General features: G+C 58.2%; 3 protein-coding genes across 5 annotated transcripts in view; 2 read left to right on the forward strand and 1 right to left on the reverse strand.

Moving 5' to 3' along the window:
- Nucleotides 1-22,982, forward strand: part of MRPL10 (mitochondrial ribosomal protein L10) — a 112,967-nt gene that overhangs the window by 18,315 nt on the left and 71,670 nt on the right. The window lies entirely within an intron of this gene.
- CBX1 (chromobox 1) lies at nt 260-8,882 on the forward strand. 2 transcript variants are annotated; one of them, XM_068212005.1, is made up of 5 exons: nt 260-415; nt 4,664-4,836; nt 5,936-6,113; nt 6,552-6,646; nt 7,110-8,882. In XM_068212005.1, exons 2-5 carry the CDS (start codon nt 4,697-4,699, stop codon nt 7,252-7,254), a joined length of 558 nt encoding a protein of 185 aa, XP_068068106.1. In that variant the 5' UTR covers nt 260-415; nt 4,664-4,696; the 3' UTR covers nt 7,255-8,882. The 2 variants fall into 2 exon arrangements, with proteins under 2 accessions (XP_068068106.1, XP_068068107.1); XM_068212006.1 differs by having other exon boundaries at nt 268-415; nt 4,667-4,836.
- On the reverse strand, nt 11,847-22,051 carry NFE2L1 (NFE2 like bZIP transcription factor 1). 2 transcript variants are annotated; one of them, XM_068211884.1, is made up of 5 exons: nt 21,558-22,051; nt 15,978-16,193; nt 15,466-15,555; nt 14,803-14,964; nt 11,847-14,634 (listed from the first exon to the last, which is right to left on the reverse strand). In XM_068211884.1, exons 1-5 carry the CDS (start codon nt 22,047-22,049, stop codon nt 13,303-13,305), a joined length of 2,292 nt encoding a protein of 763 aa, XP_068067985.1. In that variant the 5' UTR covers nt 22,050-22,051; the 3' UTR covers nt 11,847-13,302. The 2 variants fall into 2 exon arrangements, with proteins under 2 accessions (XP_068067985.1, XP_068067986.1); XM_068211885.1 differs by lacking the exon at nt 15,978-16,193.

The following is a 22,982-nucleotide window of genomic DNA, read 5'->3' on the forward strand; positions in this document are numbered from 1 at the left end:
TGGCGCTCGGGGCTCTGACTGAGGGACGAGGCGCTTTTGGGTCACGGCTTGAGCTCGAAGACTTTCCCACCGTTAATGACTCTAATTATTTCATTAACGGCGGGCGGAACGGAGAGGCCGGAGCATCCCGGGCCGCCCCTCACGCAGAGCCGCCGCACTGCACGGACTACACCTCCCATCACACCCCGCGCCCCACAGCGGAACGCCCTGCGGCTCGGCGGCGGCGCGGACTACACCTCCCGGCGCGCCCCGCGCGGGCGCGGCGCAGGCGCGGTGCGCGCGGCGGGCAGCGGCGCTGGCCGGGCTCTTTTGTTCAGGGCGGCGGACGGAGCGCGGCCAGGCCCGGGCCCCCCCCGACCCCCGAGCGCGCCCCCCGCGCCCCTTCCCTCGGACACCGGCGGCGGGGCTGTGCAAGGTCAGCGGGGAACCCGCACCGGCGGCGGGGGGGTTGCGGGGGGGCGCGGCGGCGGTTGGCCGCGTGGGGGGGGGGGGTCGGTGCTGAGGGGGGCGAGGGGGGGCGGGGCGGCCGTGGGGGGAGGGGAGGGGAGGGGGTGAGGGGGGATGGGGGAGGGGAGGGGGAAAGGGGGGCTGGGGGGGTTGGGAGGGGTGGGGGGCGGGGAGGGGATGGGGTCAGTGAGGGGCTTTGGGGATGGGGCTTGGGCTGGGCTCAGTGTAGGGAGGGATTTGGGGCTGGGGTCAGTGAGGGGGTTTGGGGATGGGGTCGGTGTAGGGATGGGTTTGGGGATGGGGTCCGTGTAGGGATGGGTTTGGGGATGGGGTCGGTGTAGGGATGGGTTTGGGGTGCTGAGGAAGGGATTTGGGGCTGGGGTCAGTGTAGGGAGGGATTTGGGGCTGGGGTCAGTGAGGGGGTTTGGGGATGGGGTCGGTGTAGGGATGGGTTTGGGGATGGGGTCGGTGTAGGGAGGGATTTTGGGGTGCTGAGGAGGGGGTTTGGGGTGAGGTCAGTATAGAGAGGGATTTGGGATTCTGAGGAGGGGGTTTGGGGCTGGGGTCAGTGTAGAGAGGCATTTGGGGCTGGGGTCAGTGAGGGCGTTTGGGGATGGGGTCGGTGAAGGGATGGGTTTGGGGTGAGGATCTGGGATGATAAGGAGGGGATTTGGGGCTGGGGTCAATGTAGGGAGGGATTTTGGGGTGATGGGGTCAGTGTAGGGATGGGTTTTGGGATGGGGTCAGTGTTGGGATGGATTTGAGGAGGGGATTTGGGGTTGGGGTCAGAGTAGGGATGGGTTTGGGGGTCCTGAGGAGGGAATTTGGGATGGGGTCAGTGTAGGGATGGGTTTTGGGATGGGATCCGTGTAGGGATGGATTTTGGGATGCGGTCAGTGTAGGAATGGATTTGAGGAGGGGATTTGGGGTTGGGGTCAGTGTAGGGATGAGTTTTGGGATGGGGTCAGTGTAGGGATGGGTTTTAGGATGGGGTCAGTGATAGGATGGATTTTGGGATGCGGTCAGTGTAGGGATGAATTTTGGGATGCGGTCAGTTTAGGGATGGGTTTTGGGATGGGATCCGTGTAGGGATGAATTTGGGGTTGGGGTCAGTGATGGGATGGATTTTGGGATGGGGTCAGTGATGGGATGGAATTTGGGATGGGGTCAGTGTAGGGATGGATTTTGGGATGGGGTCAGTGTAGGGATGGGTTTTGGGATGGGGTCAGTGTAGGGATGTTTTTTGGGATGGGGTCAGTGATGGGATGTTTTTTGGGATGGGGTCAGTGATGGGATGAGTTTTGGGATGGGGTCAGTGATGGGATGAGTTTTGGGATGGGGTCAGTGATGGGATGTTTTTTGGGATGGGGTCAGTGTAGGGATGTTTTTTGGGATGGGGTCAGTGATAGGATGGGTTTTGGGATGGGGTCAGTGTAGGGATGGGTTTTGGGATGGGGTCAGTGATGGGATGGATTTTGGGATGGGGTCAGTGTAGGGATGGATTTTGGGATGGGGTCAGTGTAGGGATGAGTTTTGGGATGGGGTCAGTGATAGGATGGGTTTTGGGATGGGGTCAGTGATGGGATGAGTTTTGGGATGGGGTCAGTGTAGGGATGGATTTTAGGATGGGGTCAGTGTAGGGATGGATTTTGGGATGGGGTCAGTGTAGGGATGGGTTTTGGGATGGGGTCAGTGATGGGATGGGTTTGGGGCGATGGGAAAGCGGAATCAGTGGGATGGGATGTGTGAAATGTTGGGAGAGGGGTTCTGGGGGTGCCGGTGGGGCTGTGATCCCAAAAAGGAGCTGCACGGGGGAAAGGGGAGTTTTGGGGTCCGGGAGTTTTGGGGTGAGGTAGATCCCATGGGGGGAGAGACGTTGGGAAAATGGGCAGCTACGGGGTGGAAGTGGGTTTTCTTAGGGGGGAAAAAGTGGGATTTTCGAGGGAGAGAAGGGGATTTTGGGGGCGAGGAAAATGGATTTTGTGAGGGGAAAAAGTGGGATTGGGGGGGGAAGAAAGTGGGATTTTACCAGGGAGAAAAGTGGAGTTTGAGGGGAGAGAGAAGGGGGGGTTTGTGAGGGGGGAAAAGTGGGATTTATGAGAGAAAAATTTGGGATTTGTGGAGGAAAAAGGGGAATTGTGAGAGAAAAAGTGGGGTTTGTGAGGGAAAAAATGGGATTTATGAGGGGGAAAGTGGCATTTGTGAGGGAAAGGGAATTGCGAGGGGAAAAGGGGAATTTGTGAGGGAAAAATTGGGATTTGTGGAGGAAAAGGGGGAATTGTGAAGGGAAAATGGGATTTGGGGGGACGGGGCTTTCAAACCCCCTTGGAATGAGGGGAGGGGATGTCGATGGAAAAGCGGGAATCGGGCAGGGAGCGGGATCCGGGAGGGACAAGCGTCGGCTTTTGGCGGGAAGCAGGAAAAATCCCGGGAATCCGGGCTTGGAAGGAAGTTCGGGAATTTGGGGCGGAGCTGGGGTCGGGAATGTGCTGGGAAGGGAGGAGGGGCTGGTTTGGGGGAGTTTTGCTGGAATTTCGGGAGCTGGGGCAGCCAAAGCTCTGGGATTTTTGGGAGCTGGAAAACGTTTTCGGAATCCCAGCGGGATTTGGGTGTCTGGAGAAGGAGCTGGGAAAGCTTTTCCCAGGAAAAAAGCGGGTTTGGAGGCGGGGTTATCCCGGGAATCTTCCCTGTGTCCCGTGGGGGACTTGGGGGGCGAGAAAAAGGGACTTCTCCCTGGAATGCAGATGGGGGGGACGCCAGGGATGGGTTTGGAAGCAGCTCCCGTGTGTTCCTACAGAACTGAGGGGTCCCAGGAAAAAAACTGGGATTCTGGCGGGATAACTCTGGGGTTTGCTGTGAAACAGGCTGGAAATGCGGGAAAAGAACAGGGATACATCCCGAAATTCCTCAGGGAATTGAGAGGGGAGGGTCGGGCTCCTGGAATCCACGGAATTCAGCTGGGGCTGCTCCAGCCGCTGGGAAATCCCCCCAAAAAACCGGGAATGGGCTTGGAATGCAGCCCTGCAGCCCTTGGGAATTCCTTGTGGGAATCTGGGAAAAATGGATCCCAAAATGCCCCCCAAAATGCCCCAAAATGATCAGAATCCAGGCTTTTCCCATCTCGGGATCCAGGGATTTCCTGGCTCTGAATCCAGAATATTCCCAGCTCTGAATCCAGAGTTTTCCCAGCCAGCACTGGATGGAATTTCAGGAAGTTTTGATTCCCTAAACAGCTGTGGGGAGAAGAGCTGGATAAATATCCCAGAGTATCCATGATCCAGCAAGGGAATGACCACGGAGAGGCCGGGATCTGGGAATGTGCCCTGGGATTAATTGGGAATAACAACTGATGGAATTTGAGTCCGTACAAACCCCTGGAGTTCATAGAAATCCCAGTTTTCCCCAGGATTTCCCATCCCAGGCAAGGCAGGGAGAGAAAATCCTGGATGGGAAAATCCCACTTTTCCCAAGGGCTGAAGGGCAGCTCTGGGAGGTCAGGAATGAACTGGGAAAATTTGGGAAAGGCTGGAAAAAAAATCAGGAGCAGCTTTTGGGAAAAAATAAAATTGTATGGAATTGCTGAAATTAAAGAGTGGGGAAGGCAAAAATCCAAATTTTTGTGTCAAAATCCTGGTGTAAATCCACTGGGATTGCTCTGGGAATTCCCACCTGGATTCTTCCCTGATCCCAGCTTTTTTCCCTGTTTTTGGTGGGAATATCCCAGTTTTGCCAAGGAGCTGCAGTGGGGCAGGGTGAATACCTGGGAGGGGAAAATCCCAGTGTTCCCAAGGATTTCCCATCCCAGGGAAAATCCCAGTGTTCCCAAGGAGCTCCAGCAGGGCAGGGAGAGAATATCCTGAAAAATCCCAGTGTGCCAGGGTGGGAAAATTCCCATGTTCCCAAGGAAAATCCCAGTGTTCCAGGGTAGGAAAATCCCAGTGTTCCCAAGGAAAATCCCAGTGTTCCCAAGGAGCTCCAGCAGGGCAGGGAGAGAATATCCTGGAAAATCCCAGTGTGCCAGGGTGGGAAATCCCATTCCGACCTGGAAACAGATCCTGGAGGGATTTCCCCCCTCAATCCCAGTGTGGGATCCAAGGAATTCTCTCCTGAGAGTGAAACACAATCCCACCTGGATCAGGCCAAACATCCCGAATTGTGCATCCCGACATTCCCAACATCCCGGTGACGCCACATCCGGGATCTTCCCCCCCTGCAGCAGCCCGGGAAAGCGGAGAAGCTGGCCAGCACAATGGGAAAAAAGCAGAACAAGAAAAAGGTGGAAGAGGTGCTGGAGGAGGAGGAGGAGGAGTACGTGGTGGAAAAGGTCCTGGATCGGCGCGTGGTCAAGGGAAAGGTGGAATATCTGCTCAAGTGGAAGGGCTTCTCCGAGTGAGTAGTTCCCGCCCGGATCCGTGGCTTTCCCGGGAGAAACGGGAGCTGGGGCGGGGGGGGGGGGGGCGGTCCTGGGGGTTTGTCCTGCCAGGGAGAGCGAGAGGACAAGGGGAGAATCCCAGTGTTCCCAAGGAACTCCGGCAGGGCAGGGAGAGAAAATCCTGGATGGGAAAACCCCAGTGTTCCCAAGGAAAACCCCAGTGTTCCCAAGGAAAATCCCAGTGTTCCAGGGTAGGAAAATCCCAGTGTTCCAGGGTAGGAAAATCCCAGTGTTCCCAAGGAAAATCCCAGTGTTCCCAAGGAAAATCCCGGTGTTCCAGGGTAGGAAAATCCCAGTGTTCCCAAGGAAAATCCCAGTGTTCCCAAGGAACTCTGGCAAGGCAGGGAGAGAAAATCCTGGATGAGAAAATCCCAGTGTTCCCAAGGAAAATCCCAGTGTTCCAGGGTAGGAAAATCCCAGTGTTCCCAAGGAACTCCGGCAGGGCAGGGAGAGAAAATCCTGGATGCGAAAATCCCAGTGTTCCAGGGTGAGAATATCCCAGTGCTTCTAAGGAAAATCCCAGTGTTACAGGGTGGGAAAATTCCCATGTTCCCAAGGAAAATCCCAGTGTTTCCAAGGAGCTCCAGCAGAGCAGGGAGAGAAAATCCTGGAAAATCCCAGTGTGCCAGGGTGGGAAATCCCATTCTGACCTGGAAACAGATCCTGGAGGGATTTCCCCCCTCAATCCCAGTGTGGGATCCAAGGAATTCTCTCCTGAGAAGGGAATTTCCTCCCTTTCCTCCAGGATTTTCCCAGCTCTGAATCCAGAGTTTTCCCAGCCAGTACTGGATGGATTTTCAGGAATTTCTGATTCCCTAAACAGCTGTGGAAGCTGAGAAAAACTCTGGGATGAAGAGCTGGATAAATATCCCAGAGGATCTATGACCCAGCAAGGGGAATGTCCATGGGGAGGTCGGGATCTGGGAATTGGATCCAGCGTTCCCACCTGGATCAGTCCAAACGTCCCAAATTCCGCCTCCCCAGCATCACGGTGATGTCACATCCGGGGTTTTCTGGGAAAACTGGGAAAAATGAGGGATTTGTGTTTGCTGGCAGCGAGGACAACACCTGGGAGCCCGAGGAGAACCTGGATTGCCCGGACCTGATCGCGGAATTCCTGCAATCCCAGAAAACCGCCCACGAGAGCGAGAAATCCGAGGGCAGCAAGCGCAAGGCCGAGTCGGACACGGAGGACAAAGGGGAGGAGAGCAAACCAAAGAAAAAGAAGGAAGAGGTGAGGCTGGAGTGGGATCCTGGAAAAAGGATTCTGAGGAAAATCCCTGGAAAAGCCATTTTTTGGTCCCTGGAAAAGCCATTCCAAGGGGGTTTTTCAAGGAGCGGGAGGCTGGAGGTTTGGGAAGGAGGAAGGAGGTGATGGCTGAGCTTGGCTTGCCAAGTTTCCCAGTTTGCTTTCCCAGTCTGTTCCCTGCCCCTTCCCAGTTTAACCAGTTCCCTGTGTCCTGTCCCTCCATCCCTTCTCCCAGTCCCTCTCCAGCTCTCCCTGGATCCTTGCCTTCTCCAGCTGAACATTCCCAGCTCTCCTGGAGCCCTGGGAACATCCCCACATCCCCGGAGCTCCAGCCTGATCCTCCCTGCCCATCCCAGAGCCGGGAATGTCACTCTGGGGATTCACAAATGGAATTTTCTCCCTTTTTTCCCCCCCTTTTCCCAGTCGGAGAAACCGCGAGGCTTCGCCCGAGGCTTCGAGCCGGAGCGAATCATCGGAGCCACGGATTCCAGCGGGGAGCTGATGTTCCTGATGAAGTGGTGAGGGCTGCGGGGGGCTGGCGCCTCCTCCCTGATTCCCAGGGGATCATCCCACTGCACCCATGGCATCAGGAACTGCGTGGGATCGGGGATTGTCCCTCTGTGCCGTGTCCGCTTCTGGAGAGGCTGGAGCGTGGCCAGGGAAGGGTTTGGAGCTCCAGGAGCTGCTGAGGGAGTGGGAATGTTGGTCCTGGAGAAAAGGGGGATCAGGAGGGACCTTCTGGGTCTGCACAGGGTGGGACATGAGGCTCTGATCCCAGGGAACGGTCAGGGATTTGGGGTTGGGTCCGGGGTTCAGTTTAGGGTTCAGGGTTAGGCTTTAAGAGTTAGGGGTTAGGGTTTAGGGTCAGGGATTAGGGGTCTTTGGGACATCCAGAGCCCCTCAGGAATGCCATTCTCCTGCTGCTCCCCCATTCCTCCTGTTCCCCCTCCCTGACTTCCTTTCCTCTCCTCTCCCTCACAGGAAGAACTCGGACGAGGCCGACCTGGTGCCCGCCAAGGAAGCCAACATCAAGTGCCCGCAGGTGGTGATCTCGTTCTACGAGGAGAGGTTGACATGGCACTCCTACCCCTCAGAGGACGATGACAAGAAGGAGGACAAGAACTAAGCCCTGGTTGTCCCCTCCTCGGGCAGCTTTCGGGGTTTTTTTGGGAAGACGATCCGAACTTCCGTGGGGTGTGAGCAAAGGAGGGGTTTGGAGGTGCCCTTGGAAGAGCCCCCCCAGCCCGGTTTCTGTGCCCTGCAGCCACTCCTCTGCTCCCTGCCGTGTCCAGGTTCCCAGCAGAATCCCATGGAATTCCAGATTCCATCGGGGAGGGGGGGAGGGAGAATCAAGGGGGATATGGAAAGCTTGGGGTCGGGTGGGAATTTTGGGGTGGGGAGGGGTCTCAAAGCAGTGGGAGCGGAAGCAAAGCCCCTTCCGTGAAGGACTCGCCGGGATGGCCGGGCTGGGGACTGGGACTGGGACTGGGAATGCAGATGGATCCTGCTTCCCCCAAAGCCCATCCCACAGCCCCCAGCCTTGTCCCCAGTAGTGTTAACTCGGCATTTTTAAGGCGTAGCATGTGTGTAGGTCTTTTGATTCGGACTTTTATTTTCCTTTTTTTATCTTTTTTTTTTTTTCCCTTTTGTTTTTTTTTTTTTTTCTTTTTTTTTTTTTTTGCTATTTCCTGGTGTTGCCCTTTGGGAGGGAAGGGAGGAATTTTGGGGGGAATTCAGTCACTTTTAATCAAGGAGGTTTGGTGATGACATTCCCAGGTTGTTTCCATATTTTTGGGGTTGTTTTTTTTTTTAAAAAAAAAAAAAAAAAAGAACCTGAACTCGGTCATTTTTCTAAAAAAAAACCTTGAATTCAGTAAAGAAAAACAATGTATTAAAAAAAATATAAAAAAATATTAAGGGAGAGAGGGAGAAGATCCCAGAATTGCTGCCAGAACTGGGGACAGAGACACTGAAACTGTGAATGTCCGAAATCTCCGGAGCTAATCCCCGAGCGATTTTTAGGGGCAATTTTTGGGGGAAAGGGGGAGGGAATTTTTGGGGTGGGAGGGGACGAAGGGGAGACTTTGTGAAAATGCAACTTTGTGATTCTGTATCGTCCTGCAGCAGAACTGCCACTCCTGACACGTGCATTGTAAGGGGAAGGGGGGGAAGGTGGATTTTAACCCTTTTATTGCCTTTTTAACCCTTTTTTTTTTTTCCGTTCTAAGGTGCTATTTCTCCAAATTGTGGGGGGGAAAAAATCCCCCCCCAAAAAAAAAAAAAAAAAAAAAAAAAAAAAGATATTTCCTGAATTTCTGACCACTTGTTCTTTTGCCCACTCTGGATTTTCCTGCCAGCAGGGGGGGAATGTGGGAGGGAGAGGAACCAACAGCAGCACAAGGGAAAATCCAGTCAATCCCAATTTCTCCCCAAAGCGAGGTTGGGAGCTGCTTTCCCAGACCCTCGGGGGGGTTTTTTTCATTTTCGAAATCAGATTTATTTCCCAAATCCTGAACTATTTAAGTGACTCCAGGGGTGGGATCTCGACGTGCATTGTACAAACCTTTTTTATGAGCATGTGTTTGGGTTCCTGTGCAAAAATCCGTGTGCAAATGTAAAAGTTCGTGTTTGGATTTTAACTTCATACCGAGCTCTGTCCAGTTTTTATTTTGGTTTTTTTTTTGTTTGTTTGTTTCGATTTTTTTTTTGTCTCAATAAAATTTTAGATTTATAATCCTGATTTTTAAAATTTTTTTGTAAATTTTTTTTTTCCTTTTTTTTAATCTTTACCTTGCTCCCTTTCCTCCAGTGATGAGTGACCAGGTAGAGCAGGACACGGAGGGAAGGTGAGCCCTGAGCCAGGTTAGAGCTTTGGAGAAGGTTCTGGAGCAGGTTCTGGGTTTATTTTGGCCTCCACCTGCAGAAGAGAGGCTCAGCCAGAGCCCTGAGCCCAGGACTGGGAGCGTGGAGGGCGTTGCCAGCACCTCGGGTGGGTAAGTGACCGTTGGTTCCCCGCGCCGGGCGCTCCGGGGGCTTTGAAGGATCTGGCAGAGGTTTGGGGCTGGAGGTGGAGGAGGCAGCTCCTGTTAGCCTGGAGTGGAGGCGAGGTCCTGGGCAGGAGAGCGGGGTCCTCTGGGCCTGCAGGAGGAGGATGGAGGCTCCTGGAGGAGGAGGAGGAGGAAGAGGAGGAGGAGGATGGAGGCTCCTGGAGGAGGAGGAGGAGGAAGAGGATGGAGGCTCCTGGAGGAGGAGGAGGAGGAGGAGGAGGAGGATGGAGGGTCCTGGAGGAAGAAGAGAATGGAGGCTCCTGGAGGAGGAGAAGGAGGAAGAGGATGGAGGTTCCTGGAGGAGGAGGATGGAGGCTCCTGGAGGAGGAGGAGGAGGAGGATGGAGGCTCCTGGAGGAGGAGGAGGAGGAAGAGGATGGAGGTTCCTGGAGGAGGAGGATGGAGGTTCCTGGAGGAGGAGGAGGAGGAGGAGGAGGAGGAGGATGGAGGTTCCTGGAGGAAGAAGAGGATGGAGGCTCCTGGAGGAGGAGAAGGAAGGTTCTTGGATGAGGGTGGTGGTTCCTGGAGGAGGATGGCTCCTGGAGGATGATGGTTCCTGGAGGAGGAAGATGGTTCTGGAAGAGGATGGGGGTTCCTGGAGGAAGATGATGATTCCTGGAGCAGGAGGGTTCTTGGAGGAAGATGATGATTCCTGGAGGAGGAAGATGGCCCCTGGAGGAGGATGGTGGCTCTTGGAGGAAGAGGATGGAAGCCGGAGCTTCCTCAGGCTCCAAAGGCCCCAGGCTCAGCTGGAGCTTCCCGATGGATTTGGGCACGGGGAAGGAGTTGTGAGAGCACAGGAGCTGAGAGGGATCCCAGGAGGAGCAGTGGATCCCTTCAGTGGATCCCTTCCTTGACAGCAGAGATCCTGGGAGGAGCAGTGGATCCCTTCGGTGGATTCCTTCCCCATGAGCTCCCTGCACCATCGCAGGGAATCCTTGTGGGATTTTCTGCCAGCTGGGATCCAGCCCCTAAGGAATGTCTGGAGTCATCACCCAGGGGGGGAGAGCAGGGGGCACCTTGGATCCAGTGTGGAGTCAATGTGGATCCAGTGTGGATCTGATGTGGATCCAATGTGGATTTATTGGGAATCCGATGTGGATCCAATGTAGATTTACTGTGGATCTGATGTGCATTTACAGTGGATCTGGTGTGGATCCAGTGTGGATTTACTGTGGATCCCATGTGGACCCTGTGTGGATTTAACGCCCCTCCTCCCCTTGGCTGAGCTCAGATCCGGATCTGACGCCGGGAGCGGCGCTCGGCCCCTTCCCATCCCGAGGAGAAGGGATTTGGGAACCCTTGGCTGGAAGGGGGACTTGGGTTGGATTTTCGGCTGGGGCTCCAAAGGACAAAACCCCGGGACCAGCAGGGGTTGGACCCACAGAATTCCATCCTGCTATCCCAGCAGCTCTCCTTCCATCCAGCCAGCCCACAAAGAGCGGCTCGCTGCTCCCGTCCAGGGGAAATCCGGGCGGGATCGAGCACTGGAAACGCTCCCGGGGAGGATTTGGGGCAGCATTTGGGATATCCCACCCTCGGGACAGGACCAGCTCCGGCTGCGGGGACGTGAGGGACAGGAGGGTCCCAGGCCATTCCCAGCAGGAAAGCCAGACCTTGGCAGTCAGAATTCCCAGGAGAGGGATCTGGGCCTGCAGCAGCTTGGGGGGCTCGGCCCCAGGACCCCACAGAGCTGGGAATGCACCCAGGAGCTCGCTTTTCCTGGGATCTGAGGAGGAGCAAAGGAAAAAAGGGCCAGAGCCGGCTGTTCCCACAGAGGAGCTTTTGCCTCTCCTTTGCCTCCTCCTTTTTCCTTCTCCTTTTTCATTCTCGTTTTTCTTCCTTCTCCTCCTTTTTCCTTCTTTTCCTTCTCATTTTTCTTCCTTCTCCTCCTTTTTCCTTCTCCTCCTTTTTCCTTCTTTTCCTTCTCATTTTTCTTCCTTCTCCTTCTTTTCCTTCTCCTTCTTTTTCCTTCTCCTTTTTCTTTCTCAATTTCCTTGTAGTTTTTCTTCTTTCTCCTTCTTTATCCTTTTTCTTCTTTTTCCTTTTCCTTCTTTTTCCTTCTCTATCCCCTGCAGGGCTGGAACAGCTCCCTCCCATCCAAGCTGGATCTGGAGCAGCTGTGATGGCAGAAAATCCCCTGAATTCCCACAATTTCATGCCCAAACCCCCTCGAATCCCAAATAAAACCCCTCGGAGCCGAGGCTGGTACAGTGAATAAGCCGTTTTTATTTTTTTTTTTTGTCCTGTGCTCACAACAATCTCTCTTCTCTCCCTGACAGGTCACAGATCATTCAAATCAAAAAAAGTTTCTAAGAGGAAACAAAAAAAAAATAATTTAAACCACACGCACAGGGCTCTCTCTCCATTCCAACCTCCCCACATCCCAACTTGTGCTTCATTCCCGGGAAGCCGGAGGGGGCTCGAGGGTCCCACCCAGCCAATCCCAGCTCCAAGCATTCCCAAAAAAACCTGGAAAACATTCCCACAAACCCACACACATCTTGCCAGCGGGCCTTCCCTGCTGCTTTTCCAGGTGGAAGGACCACCCTGGAATCCTCCTTGGATCCCGTGCACAGGACTGGCTCGGAAAAGCCGTTATTTCATTTTATTTCTTTTTTTAAGCTTTTTTTAAATTTTACTTATTATTTCTATTTTTTTTTCCATTTCTATTTTGGTTTTTATTTGGTTTTTTTTGTGGTTTTTTTTTTTTTTGTTTTTTTGTTTTTTCTGGTTGCTGGTAAAGTCAGAACACTCCCAGCTGTGCTATATGGAGATACAGCTCTAGGATGGTCTCCGAGGTGTGGAGACCTGACAGTGATCAAGGCACTACCCCCACCCCCCTCCTGAAAAACAAAGGAAGTCAGACCAACACCTCTAGGGACAGAAGAGAATCCTATAATGTGATCACACGGTTACACGGAATCTTTATGGCAAAGAGAACATTGAGCAGCTTTGAACGTTTGGGCTTCTCCCTTTTTTTTTTTTTTTGGCTTTTTTTCTTTTTTTTTTTTTTTTAATTTTTAAAGGTTTTTTTTTTTATATATTTCTTACTCAACACAAGCATTTCTAGACCCTAAAATGGGGGAGGGAAAAAAAAAAAAATCAAGGCTGGAACCCCCATAAAACCCGAGCGTGGTTACGGGACGGGGACCTGCAGCTGTTTAATGCTCGAGGTGACACCCCAAGGCCGGGGCTGAGGTTGGGATCGGGGTCCCAGCGCTCCCCTTGTGCTGTTCCTGACCCAAAATTCCTCCCCAGGAGAAGCAGGCGGGGGCTGAGTGCTCAGGCAGGGATCCTGCTGCTCCTCCCTCCCTTCCCCATGCCAAAGCTCCGCGTGCGTCCCCCCGCGTTGTCCTTTCTCCCAGGATGGATTTTTGCCCTTTCCCCAGGCAGGAAAGGGTTAATGGGAGCCACGCCCTGGCTCTGCTCTTCCTCGGGCTGGAAGGGGTTAATGGAAGTCTCTCTCCACGTGTGCCCTGGTCTGCTCTCCCATCGAGGAAGGAGAAATCTGGAATATCTCACACACACCGATGGCAAAAACGGGGTCGGGATGAAAGGAGAAAAAGGGGGGGAAAACCAAAAAAGAACCAAAAGAAGAAAAAAAAAAAAAAGGAAAAACAAATTAAAAACAACCAACTACCTGAAATCACAGAACTTTGGAAGTTCAGAAAAACGTCTCTCCTATAACTTGCTTTGAAGTCCATTCGCTTAAATCTCTTTTTTTTTTCTTGTTTTTTGTTTTTTTTTTCTCTTACTTAAAGCCAGTTCCTAACAGTAGTTTGTTTTTTTTTTTTGTGGGATTTTTTTTTTTGTCGGGTTTTTTTTTTTTTTGTATTTTTGTATTTTTTTTTTTTTAACGTTTTATCCACCTCGTGCCAACCTCCCCAGCAGCGATGCCAGCTCGTCCCTGCTCTCCCAGCACCCCGGGGGTGGCCGGTGGCAGCTGGGCTTGGGGTGGGCTCCGTCCCCCACCCCCTCGATTTCGGGACGGCCGCTCCCGCAGAGTCCCCGGCGCGCGCCGCGTGCGGCTGGAGAAGACAGAATCGGATAAGAAGGCATCAAAGTTCCCTCCGCAAGCACTTCCAGGCTCGGCCCTCATCCCAGCTCTCCCTTCCGCCGCCGCCTTCACTTCCTCCTGTCCTTCTGCTTGCGCTCCTGGCGCCGCGGCTGCGGCTCGGCGGGCGCGGGCGCGCGCGGGATCAGCAGCACGCTGCCGTCGCTGCCGTACTGCAGCGCGTACCGGCTGGGCGAGTAGGGCCGGCCCTGCTCGTCCCGCAGCCGCCCGAACACCTCCTGGTACAGGCTCTGCACCTTCTGCTTCATCTGCCGGATGGATTTGAGGAACTCCACCTTCTCCCTGAGCAGTTTGGACTTGTCGCGCTGCAGCTCCTCCACGTCGCGCTCCAGGTTGAGGATGGTGTCCAGTTTCCTCTTGCGGCAGTTCTGGGCGGCCATCTTGTTCTTGCCGCGCCGGCGGATGTCGCGGATGAGGCTGAGCTGGGCCTCGCTCAGCTGGTACTTGGACAGGAGCTCATTGAACTCCTCCACGGGCAGGTTGATGATCTTGTCGTTGGTGAAGGGGATCTTCATGGCCCTGGCGCGGTGCTCGTCGCGGCTCAGCTGCTTGTCCAGCAGCTCGGACGGTTTCTCCTTGCCGCTCTTCTTGCCGGCGCCAGGCGCTTTGGGCTCCTCGGGGTCCAAGGCGCCCGGGGCCATGTTGTAGGTGTGGTTGTGGCCAACGTGCTCCAGGTAAGGCAGGTAATGGAGCTGCGCCGGGTCCTGGTAGCTCATGCGGCAGAACTTGCTGTACTCTGGCTGGTAGCCAACCGCCCCTTCCGCTTCCTCAAAGTCCACGTTCTCCGAGTCCGAGCTGTAGCCCACGGCGCCTTCCTCGGAAAACGAGGAGGAGGAAGAGGATGAAGAGGAAGAGGACGATGAGGACGAGGCTTCGGAGCTGCTCAGGGACGCGGGGCTGTGGCCGGAATCCAGGGAAAGACCTGAGTCGGAATCGAACTCCTCTTCCAGCTGCGAGGCCTGCACGGGGTTGAAGCCCTCCTCGATGGCCAAGTCCATCAGGCTGATCTCATCCAGCATGGCCTCGTCCAGTAGCCCTCCCAGGGGGTCGGGCAGCTCGGGCCCGGCCGTCTCGTTGCCCGTGCTGTTCATCTGGGGCGGGAAGAAGATCCCGCTCAGGTTGGTGGAGCCGAAGGTGCTGTTGAGGCCGGTAGAGTTGTCGGGCGCCAGCTGCAGCAGGGCCGAGCCGCCCGCCATGGAGGGGCTCTCCATGTCCGAGCTGAAGAGGGAGAAGTCCTGGGAGCAGCTGCCCAGCGAGGCCTGATGCAGGCTGACGTTCTGGTTGATGGGCGTGCCGGGGGCCAGGCTGTAGTTGGACGCCAGGAGGTCCCCGCCGCTGCCGCCGTAGAGGCTCTCGGCGCTCGTGCTGTTCACCTCCATGGCCTGCAAGAGACGGGCACGGCTCGGCGGAGGAGCCGCGCCGCCGGGGACGCTGCCGGATCCCGCACAAGGAGCTCCGGGACGGCGCGGCGTCACCGCGTGGGCCAGGAGCCGAAGTCACGCCGCCACACCTGGAGGGATGAGGCCCTTCCTGCCCCTCCCGGACCTCACCTGCATCTCCATGATGGACATCAGGTCCTGCCACTGCTGCTCCAGGTCGAAGGGCGACTCGGTCTCGGCCAGGAGAGGGGACAGCAGGCTGGGGGGGCCGCCCGGGGCCCGGCTCTGCCCGGGCACGGCGTCGCTCAGGGCGGGGACATCCGCAGCTGGGAACTGAGCACGCCAGGGAGTCAGGGCTGGCACCTCGGGCATGCTCAGGGACGCTCAGGGATGGACACTCAGGGAGGCTCAGGGATTCTCAGGAACAGTCAGGGATTCTCAGGGATGGGTGCTCAGGGATTCTCAGGGATGGATTCTCAGGGATGGGTGCTCAGGGATGGGTGCTCAGGGATGGGTGCTCAGGGATGTTTGGGGATTCTCAGGGATGCACAGGGATTCCCAGGGATGGGTTCTCAGGAATGCACATGGATGTTCAGGGATGCAGCCAAGCCCCCAGCCCAGCGCCCTTCCCGCTTGCTTTGCCGCGAGCTAACGAGGAGCAAAGGCAGGAGGTTTTAATTAACGGCGGCCCCCCCTCCCCGCGTGGTTTCGCAGGGGGCCTGGAGCCTCCTGGAGCAGCCAAACCCAATTTGCTGCTGCGGGAGAAGCACGGCAGGCACCGAAACCCCAGCGAGCGAGGCAGGGAGAGCCTGGGGATCCACCCCGGGGGCTCACCTCGGAATTGTCCCCGAAGGGGAAGGTGGCCTCCAGCAGCCTAAGGCACTCCTCCAGGGACAGGGCTGTCTGATCCTCCGCTCCGGGCACCTGGGGGGACAGCAAACGCACGGGGTGGGCGCCGCGGGCTTTGGGAGGTGCTGCTGAGGAGGAACCAGCTCCCTTCCAGCAGGGCTGGATCACAGCGCATCCAAAAAAGAGCCAGAGCCCCACCCAGTGCTCCTGTGCTGGCTCCATCCTCCCGCTCCGGGCTACGGGAAAGCGCCAACGCCGCCGCTCCCGGCCAGCCTGCCGTCCCCTGCCGTCCCCTCCGGCCACGCAGGCCGGGGGGACTCTGCGGCTGCCCAAGGGGACACGGCCGGCCCTGCCCAAAGGCTGCTGCCCACCTGGGCAAACCCTGCTGCTGCTGCTGCTGCTGCTGCTGCTGGAGCAGCCCCCGCACAGGCACCGGCCCCGGCAGCGCCGGAGGGCCCCGGGAGCGCAGCCCCAGCCCGGCCGGCCCCGGGCGTTACCTGCGCAGGGAAACTCTCCCCGGTCTCTCCATCAACTAGCGGGATTCTATCCAAGACCTCATTCCCTGCACTCCTCCAGCTGTCCCCGCGCTCCCTCCCATCGCTCAGCTCTTTGTCCACTTCGCTCTCTTTCTGACGGTGGCTGTAGTCAAAAATCTCTCGCCCAGCGCCGAGATCAATATCCTGTCTCCACAGGATGTCAATCAAATCGATGTCCTGCAAGACAGACCACATTTCCTTCAGCCCCCCTGGCCTGGGGGGGGTCCCCACCCAGCGGCCCCTCCCCAGGGACCCCCCGCCCGGCCCGCAGCCCACCCGCCGGGCGCCCCTCGGCCGCCGCCGGGGCTCCGGAGCCCCGCGGGCCGGCCGGGAGCGGCTCTGCGGGCTCCGCATGGCCGGCGCTGCCCTGCCCGCCGCCCATGGCCGCCCGCCCGCCGCCGGGGGAGGCGGCGGGGGCCGCCCGGGCCCGCGTCGCGGCGGTGGCTGCGCCGTGCCCGCCTTGCATCAGCCCGTGGTGCCATCCCGGCCATTTGCATAAGGGGTGGGGTGGCAGGAAAATCCCCGCATTCCCACCCACCTGATGCAACTTGAGCCGCCGCCGCCGCCGCTCCGCCGGGCCCCTGCCCGCTCCCCGCCGGCACCGGGCTGCCCGCAGCCCCCCGGGCACCTCCCGCAGCCCCCCGCTCCTCGGGGCGGCCCCGGTACCTTTCTCATGTCCCCAGCTGCCGCCCGGGCCGCGGCGCACGCCGATCATGGTCCCCGGGGGAGGAAGAGGAGGAGGAGGCGGCGGCGGGGCGGGCTGGCCGGGGCGCGGCGCCGCGCACGCATCGCCGGCCGGGGCGGCGGCGGCGGCGGCGGCAGCGGCGGGGGGAGCCGCGCTCCGCTCCGCCCCACCGGCCACAGGTGCCCGCGCGGCCCCGCTGCGGCGGCAGCAGCCGCCCCCGCCCCCGGTGCGGAGGATGCTGCTGTGGCTGCGGCGGCGGGCCCCGGGCGGGCGGCGGGGCCGGGAGGGGCTCGGCGGGGCCGGGAGGGGCTCGGGAGGGACCGGGAGGGGCTCGGGAGGGACCGGGAGGGGCTCGGCGGGGCCGCCCCCCCCCCCAACCCTCCCCCCGCCGTTCCCGGCTGCGGCGGCCGCCGAGCCCCGCCCCCTCCGCCAGGCCACGCCCCCTCCCCGCCGGGATGCGGCGCTGCCGGACCACGCCCCCTCCGCCGACGGCCCCGCCCCGCCCCGGGCGGTGGCCACGACCAATCAGCGCCAATGGGGGCCGCCGCCCTGACCAATCAGCGCCGGCGGGGGCCGCCGGCTCAGCCAATCAGCGCCCGCGCGGCGCCCACCGGGCCGCGCCCCCGCCCTGGCGCAGCGGGGCCGCTCCCCCCCCCCCCCCCCCGGCCCCGCCCGCGCCGCACCGGGAATGGGAACGGGGGCGGGGAACACCGGGACCCCCCGGCCCGGGAGCCGACACAGCCCGGGGTCACCTTGGCCCCGTCCCCCGGGACAGCCCGGCCCGGAGCGCGCGACCCCCGCTGAGCCCCTTCCCCTGCCGCCCGCGGTGCTCCTCGGGCCGGGCACGCCCCGGCCCCGGTAACCGCGGCCAAGTGTAAGGAGATCCCCCGGCCGGGGAGGGGGGGGGGTGACGGCGCTGAGCCCCCGCAGCTCATCACATGCCCCACGTATTTTTATCCTCGTGTTGTGGAAACGGCCCCGGGCACGGAGCCTCCGCCGCCCTCCCCACCCCCAATGCTGCAGAGGGAAGCGCCGGGATTTGATCCCAGCTTTGTCTTTAGTCCCGGCTCAACGTGGGCATTTTTTTATCCGTGGGATAAAAATCAAGTGGATTTCATAATTCCCCTGAACCCCCCCCCCACCCCCGCTCCCGCCCCGCCCGCTCTCCGGGTGCTGCAACGCCCAAAAAAGCAAAAAAAAAAAAAAATTAAAAAAAAAATTAAGAGAAAAAAAAAATCCCGCACAGCATTCCTGGAGCGAGTTCCAGCTTCCCAAAATTATTTATATCGCCCGTATTCCCCCGGCAAGGTCGCGCCTGGACCGCGCACAACCCACCGGCAGTCGCAATGTGCCAGGAAAAGTCATGGAAAAATTCCCAGCCCGGCCCCTGGAGCCATCTGCAGCTCCATCCCCGCCCGGGCCGGCGGGGACAGCCCCGCGCAGCTCCCGGGGGAAGACTGGCGGCTGCCCCGCGTTCTCCGGGGAGTCGGGGTGAAAAATCGCACCCTAAAAAAAAAAGGAAAAAAAAAAAAAAAAAAAACCCAAAAGGAAAATGCGGGAGGGAGCAGCGAGCTGGGGGAGGAGAGCGGCGGGATGGGGAGAGCAGTGACGTGCGAGCCAGAGAGGATTTCCTGGAGCCACGGCGGCTCGGCCTGCGGACATCGGGGAAAAACCAGCCTGGGAGCGAGCAGGGAAATCCGGGATTGAGGAAATCGGGGAAAAAACAGCCTGGGAGCGAGCAGGGAAATCCGGGATTGGGGAAAAACCAGCCTGGGAGCGAGCAAGGAAATCCGGGATTGGGGAAAAAACAGCCTGGGAGCGAGCAGGGAAATCCGGGATTGAGGAAATCGGGGAAAAAACAGCCTGGGAGCGAGCAGGGAAATCCGGGATTGAGGAAATCGGGGAAAAAACAGCCTGGGAGCGAGCAGGGAAATCCGGGATTGGGGAAAAAACAGCCTGGGAGCGAGCAGGGAAATCCGGGATTGGGGAAAAAACAGCCTGGGAGCGAGCAGGGAAATCCGGGATTGGGGAAATCGGGGAAAAAACAGCCTGGGAGCGAGCAGGGAAATCGAGGATTGGGGGAAATAATGGAAAAAACAGCCTGGGAGCAAGCAGGAAAATCAGGATTGGGGGGAAATAATGGAAAAAACAGCCTGGGAGCAAGCAGGAAAATCAGGATTGGGGGAAATCGGGGAGAACAGAGCCCTAAGGAAGAGCAGGGATCCTGTCCGGCATGGTTTTGGGGGAAATCATGGAAAACAGAGCCTTGGAGTGAGCAAGGATGAAGGAAAAGCTGGGACTGGGGGGAAATCATGGAAAACAGAGCCCTGAGAACAAGAAGGGATGAAGGAAAAGCCGGGACCAGGGAGGAAATTAAGGAAAACAGAGCCCCGAGGAAGAGGGGGGATACGGGAAGGGCCGGGATCGGGGAAGGTGCGGCCGCAGGTCTCCCCCACCCAGCCTGGATTCCACTCCCAGCACATCCAGGCCCATGGAGACCTCTGGAAAACAGCAGCTCCTGGCCTCTCTGCCCCCAAATCCCCCCAAAATCCTGGAAAACAGCAGCTCCTGGCCTCTCTGCCCCCAAATCCCCCCAAAATCCTGGAAAACAGCAGCTCCCAGCCTCTCTCCCTGCAAATCCCCCCAAAATCTGATCCCGGTTTTCCTGCCTAAAGCTCCTCCGAGCCAGGAATCCCAAATTCGGGAAGGGCGACGGAGCCTTTCCCGAGTGACCTTGCACAAGGCAAGGATCCAGCCCTGCCGTTCCCGTCCCGTTCCCAAGGCTGGGAATCGCCTCCCTGGGAATCCCCAGGGACCGGCACAAGGTGGGGCCGTTCAGCCTCGTGTCCCTCTGGCACCTCCAAGGTCGAGCTGCCAGCCCAGGGTGGGAATTTCTCCCGGGAACGGGCAGGGAAATGGGGATGACATTCCCAGGGCCGGCTCCATCACCTCCAGCTCTGTCGCTGCAGCGCTCCCAGCGCTCCCCACAGCCCGACCCCGATCCTGACCCCCATCCCAATCCTGACCCCAGTCCTGACCCTCATCCCAATTCCGATCCCAATCCTGATCCCAATTCCAATCCCAATCCCAATCCTGACCCTCCTCCCAATCCCAATCCCGATCCTGATCCCAATCCCGATCCCAATCCCTATCCCAATCCTGACCCCGATCCCAATCCCGATCCCGATCCCTGCTGCAGCACATGCCAGCAGCTCCCCCTGTCCTGCTGGGAGGGCAGAGCCATGCTGGAAGGACCCAAGGACATGGATCAGCACTGACAGCCCCATTCCTCATCCTGGAAGGACCCAAGGCTGGGAGTTACCACTGACAGCCCCATTCCCTGACCCTGGAAGGACCCAAGGACATGGATCAGCACGGACCACACCATTCCACACCCCTGGAAGGACCTGGGGCCATGGATCAGCACTGACCGCCCCCATTCCATAGACCTGGAAGGACCCAAGGACATGGATCAGCACTGACCACACCTTTCCCTGACCCTGGAAGGACCTGGGGCCATGGATCAGCACGGACCACACCTTTCCCTGACCCTGGAAGGACCTGGGGCCATGGATCAGCACGAACCACACCATTCCCTGACCCTTGAAGGACCCAGGGACATGGATCAGCACAGACCACACCATTCCCTGACCCTTGAAGGACCCAGGGACATGGATCAGCACAGACCACACCATTCCACACCCCTGGAAGGACCTGGGGCCATGGATCAGCACTGACCACCCCCATTCCATAGACCTGGAAGGACCCAAGGACATGGATCAGCACAGACCACACCTTTCCCTGACCCTGGAAGGACCTGGGGCCATGGATCAGCACTGACCGCCCCCATTCCACACCCCTGGAAGGACCCAAGGACATGGATCAGCACGGACCACACCATTCCACACCCCTGGAAGGACCTGGGGCCATGGATCAGCACGGACCACACCATTCCCTGACCCTGGAAGGACCTGGGGCCATGGATCAGCACGGACCACACCATTCCCTGACCCTGGAAGGACCTGGGGCCATGGATCAGCCCCCAAGGCCCCACAGAACCTGGGATGTGAGGAACCACAACCACAGCAGCAGCTCCCGGGGCCTGGAATCCCATCCCAGCCTTCCCAAAGGTTATGGCTGAAGGAGGAAAACCAAACCCCTCCCAGCCCAGCTCTGCCCAGCCAGCTGGGGAGGAAAAGTGAGCGAGGAACTGAATTTTGGTAAGGAAAACTAAAGGAGGAACAGGCTCCTGGAGAGGAACACTGAGGGAAGAACCAAATTTGGGGAGGAAAACTGAGTGAGGAACTGAATTTTGGGGAGGAAAACAGAAACTGAATTCTGTGGAAGAAAATTGAGTGAGGAACTGAATTCTGGGGAAGAAAACTGAGTGAGGAAATGAATTCTGGGGGAGAAAACTGAGTGAGGAAATGAATTCTGGGGGAGAAAACTGAAGGAGGAACAGGCTCCTGGGGAGGAAAACTGAGGGAGGAACAGGCTCCTGGGGAGGAAAACTGAGGGAGGAACAGGCTCCTGGCCAGGCTCCAGCCCGGCAGCCCAACCACCTGCTCCACACCTGGGCCAGGGCTCTTTCCCAACACTCCTGTTTATTTCCCAGCTGGATCGCTCGCTTTCCCAATCCTCAGAGTCACGAGGGGGCCCCCAGCTCCTTCCCCCTCCTTTCACTGCTCCTCTGGAGCCAGAACAGAGCAGACAAGAAGGGAAAACCACCCCGGAATCACCCCGGGAGCGCTGGAGCCCAGCCCCGATCCAGGATGGCGACATCAAGCACAGCAACATCCCATCCCAGGCCAAACACCCTCCATGGAAACACCCCCAGAAATCCCCCTCTTCCCTACCTCCTTGGTGAGATCCCCATTGCCAGGCGCTGCCACGGCTCCCAGATCCTCCAGCTCCTCCCCGAATCCCTGCTCGGCTCCGCTCTCCCTCACGCCGCCGTCGCTGGTGCCGCCATCCTGCAGCCCGCCGCCGGCTCCGGGCTGCCCTCCGGACACGGATCCTTCGGGATCTCTGTGCACCAGCCAGGCACTGACCTCGGTGCTGGGCACCTGGAACCTGTCCAGAGCCCTCACCTGGCTGAGCAGGCGGCGGGCGGTGAAGTAATAGTCCAGCTCGACGCTCTTGGGGTGGATGCCATATCCGTCCAAGGTGTTGCGCAGGTTGTGGAACTGGGTCTGGGTGTAGGCAGAGCTCTGGCCCAGGATGATCTCCCGCAGGGGAGGGAGCTGGGAATTCAGGTAGGTGTCCACGTCCACGCGCACGCCGACGAGGCTGAGCAGGATGGTGAACTGGATCAGGCCTTCCGTGAAGTATTTCTTCAGAGAGAGCATCTCTGGGGGAGAGAAAAACAAAATAAAATGAACAAAAAACACAGCAAAGGTTGAGGCTGGGGATGGACAGCGAGGGAGAGGCAGGATGGTGAACTGGAGTATTTCTTCAGAGAGAGCATCTCTGGGGGAGGGAAAAACAAAATAAAATTAAAAAACACAACAAAGGTCGAGGCTGGGGATGGACAGCGAGGGAGGGTGAAGCCTCCACGACAGGTCGGGTGGGTTTGGCTTTGCTCTGCCCCACTTTCAAGCTCTCGTTTCTGCCCTTCGGGGCAGAGCTAAAAGCCAGGAGAAAAGTTTAAAGCACGCTCGAAAGGTTTTTAGTTCAACGAGGCTCGCTTTTCTGTGCAAAAGTCAGGAAACTGGTGCGTGGAGAAGTGGGGAGAATCAAAGTTCAGGCGTGGGAGCTCCCCCCGGCAGCTCCACCCTCTCCTTCCCTGTGTTTTTATCCCGCAGAGCACGCGGGGCCGCGGAATTCCCCATCCCATGGGACTCACTGTCCGAAAACTCCACATGCAGCGGCTTTCTCCGCGCCCGCGCAGCTGCCCCCGCTCCGCGACGGGCCCTGCTCCTTGCAGCAGCTCCTCCGGCTCCTCTGCCTCCCCTGCCCCGCTCCCGACGCTTTCTGCAGGAGCCGCTTATGAGTCAAAGGTCCCGAGCATGGGAAGGTCCAAAGACTCCGACGCTCCCGGCTGCGATTTCATCAGCAGCTGCGATGCAACCAGAGAGCAAACACGGTGACACCGGGGCACCTCCCCGCTCGCACAGCGCCTTCCCCCCGCCGGCAGCCGGGAACTGCGCTGGAATTCCCCGCTCCCCAGCCCCGGCCGAGTTACCTCCGGCGGCAGCGCTGGCCGCGCTCCCCCTGCCCGAGCTATTCTTAGGCCGCTGCGTCAACTTCCCGCCGGCCGGAGGAATCCGGCTGCCTTTCCC

Source organism: Anomalospiza imberbis, chromosome 22, assembly GCF_031753505.1.
Source record: "Anomalospiza imberbis isolate Cuckoo-Finch-1a 21T00152 chromosome 22, ASM3175350v1, whole genome shotgun sequence".
Taxonomy (NCBI): domain Eukaryota; kingdom Metazoa; phylum Chordata; class Aves; order Passeriformes; family Viduidae; genus Anomalospiza; species Anomalospiza imberbis.

What these genes read in the sequence shown, in the direction of transcription:
- CBX1 (XM_068212005.1), top strand. Translation starts at nt 4,697, where the DNA reads ATGGGAAAAAAGCAGAACAAGAAAAAGGTGGAAGAGGTGCTGGAGGAG. An exon ending in AAGTGGAAGGGCTTCTCCGA is followed by an intron (nt 4,837 to 5,935) that starts GTGAGTAGTTCC and finishes GTTTGCTGGCAG; the next exon opens with CGAGGACAACACCTGGGAGC. An exon ending in CTGATGTTCCTGATGAAGTG is followed by an intron (nt 6,647 to 7,109) that starts GTGAGGGCTGCG and finishes TCTCCCTCACAG; the next exon opens with GAAGAACTCGGACGAGGCCG.
- NFE2L1 (XM_068211884.1), bottom strand. Translation starts at nt 22,049, where the DNA reads ATGCTCTCTCTGAAGAAATACTTCACGGAAGGCCTGATCCAGTTCACC. An exon ending in ATGGGGATCTCACCAAGGAG is followed by an intron (nt 16,194 to 21,557) that starts GTAGGGAAGAGG and finishes TCTGTCTTGCAG; the next exon opens with GACATCGATTTGATTGACAT. An exon ending in GGGAGAGTTTCCCTGCGCAG is followed by an intron (nt 15,556 to 15,977) that starts GTAACGCCCGGG and finishes CTGTCCCCCCAG; the next exon opens with GTGCCCGGAGCGGAGGATCA.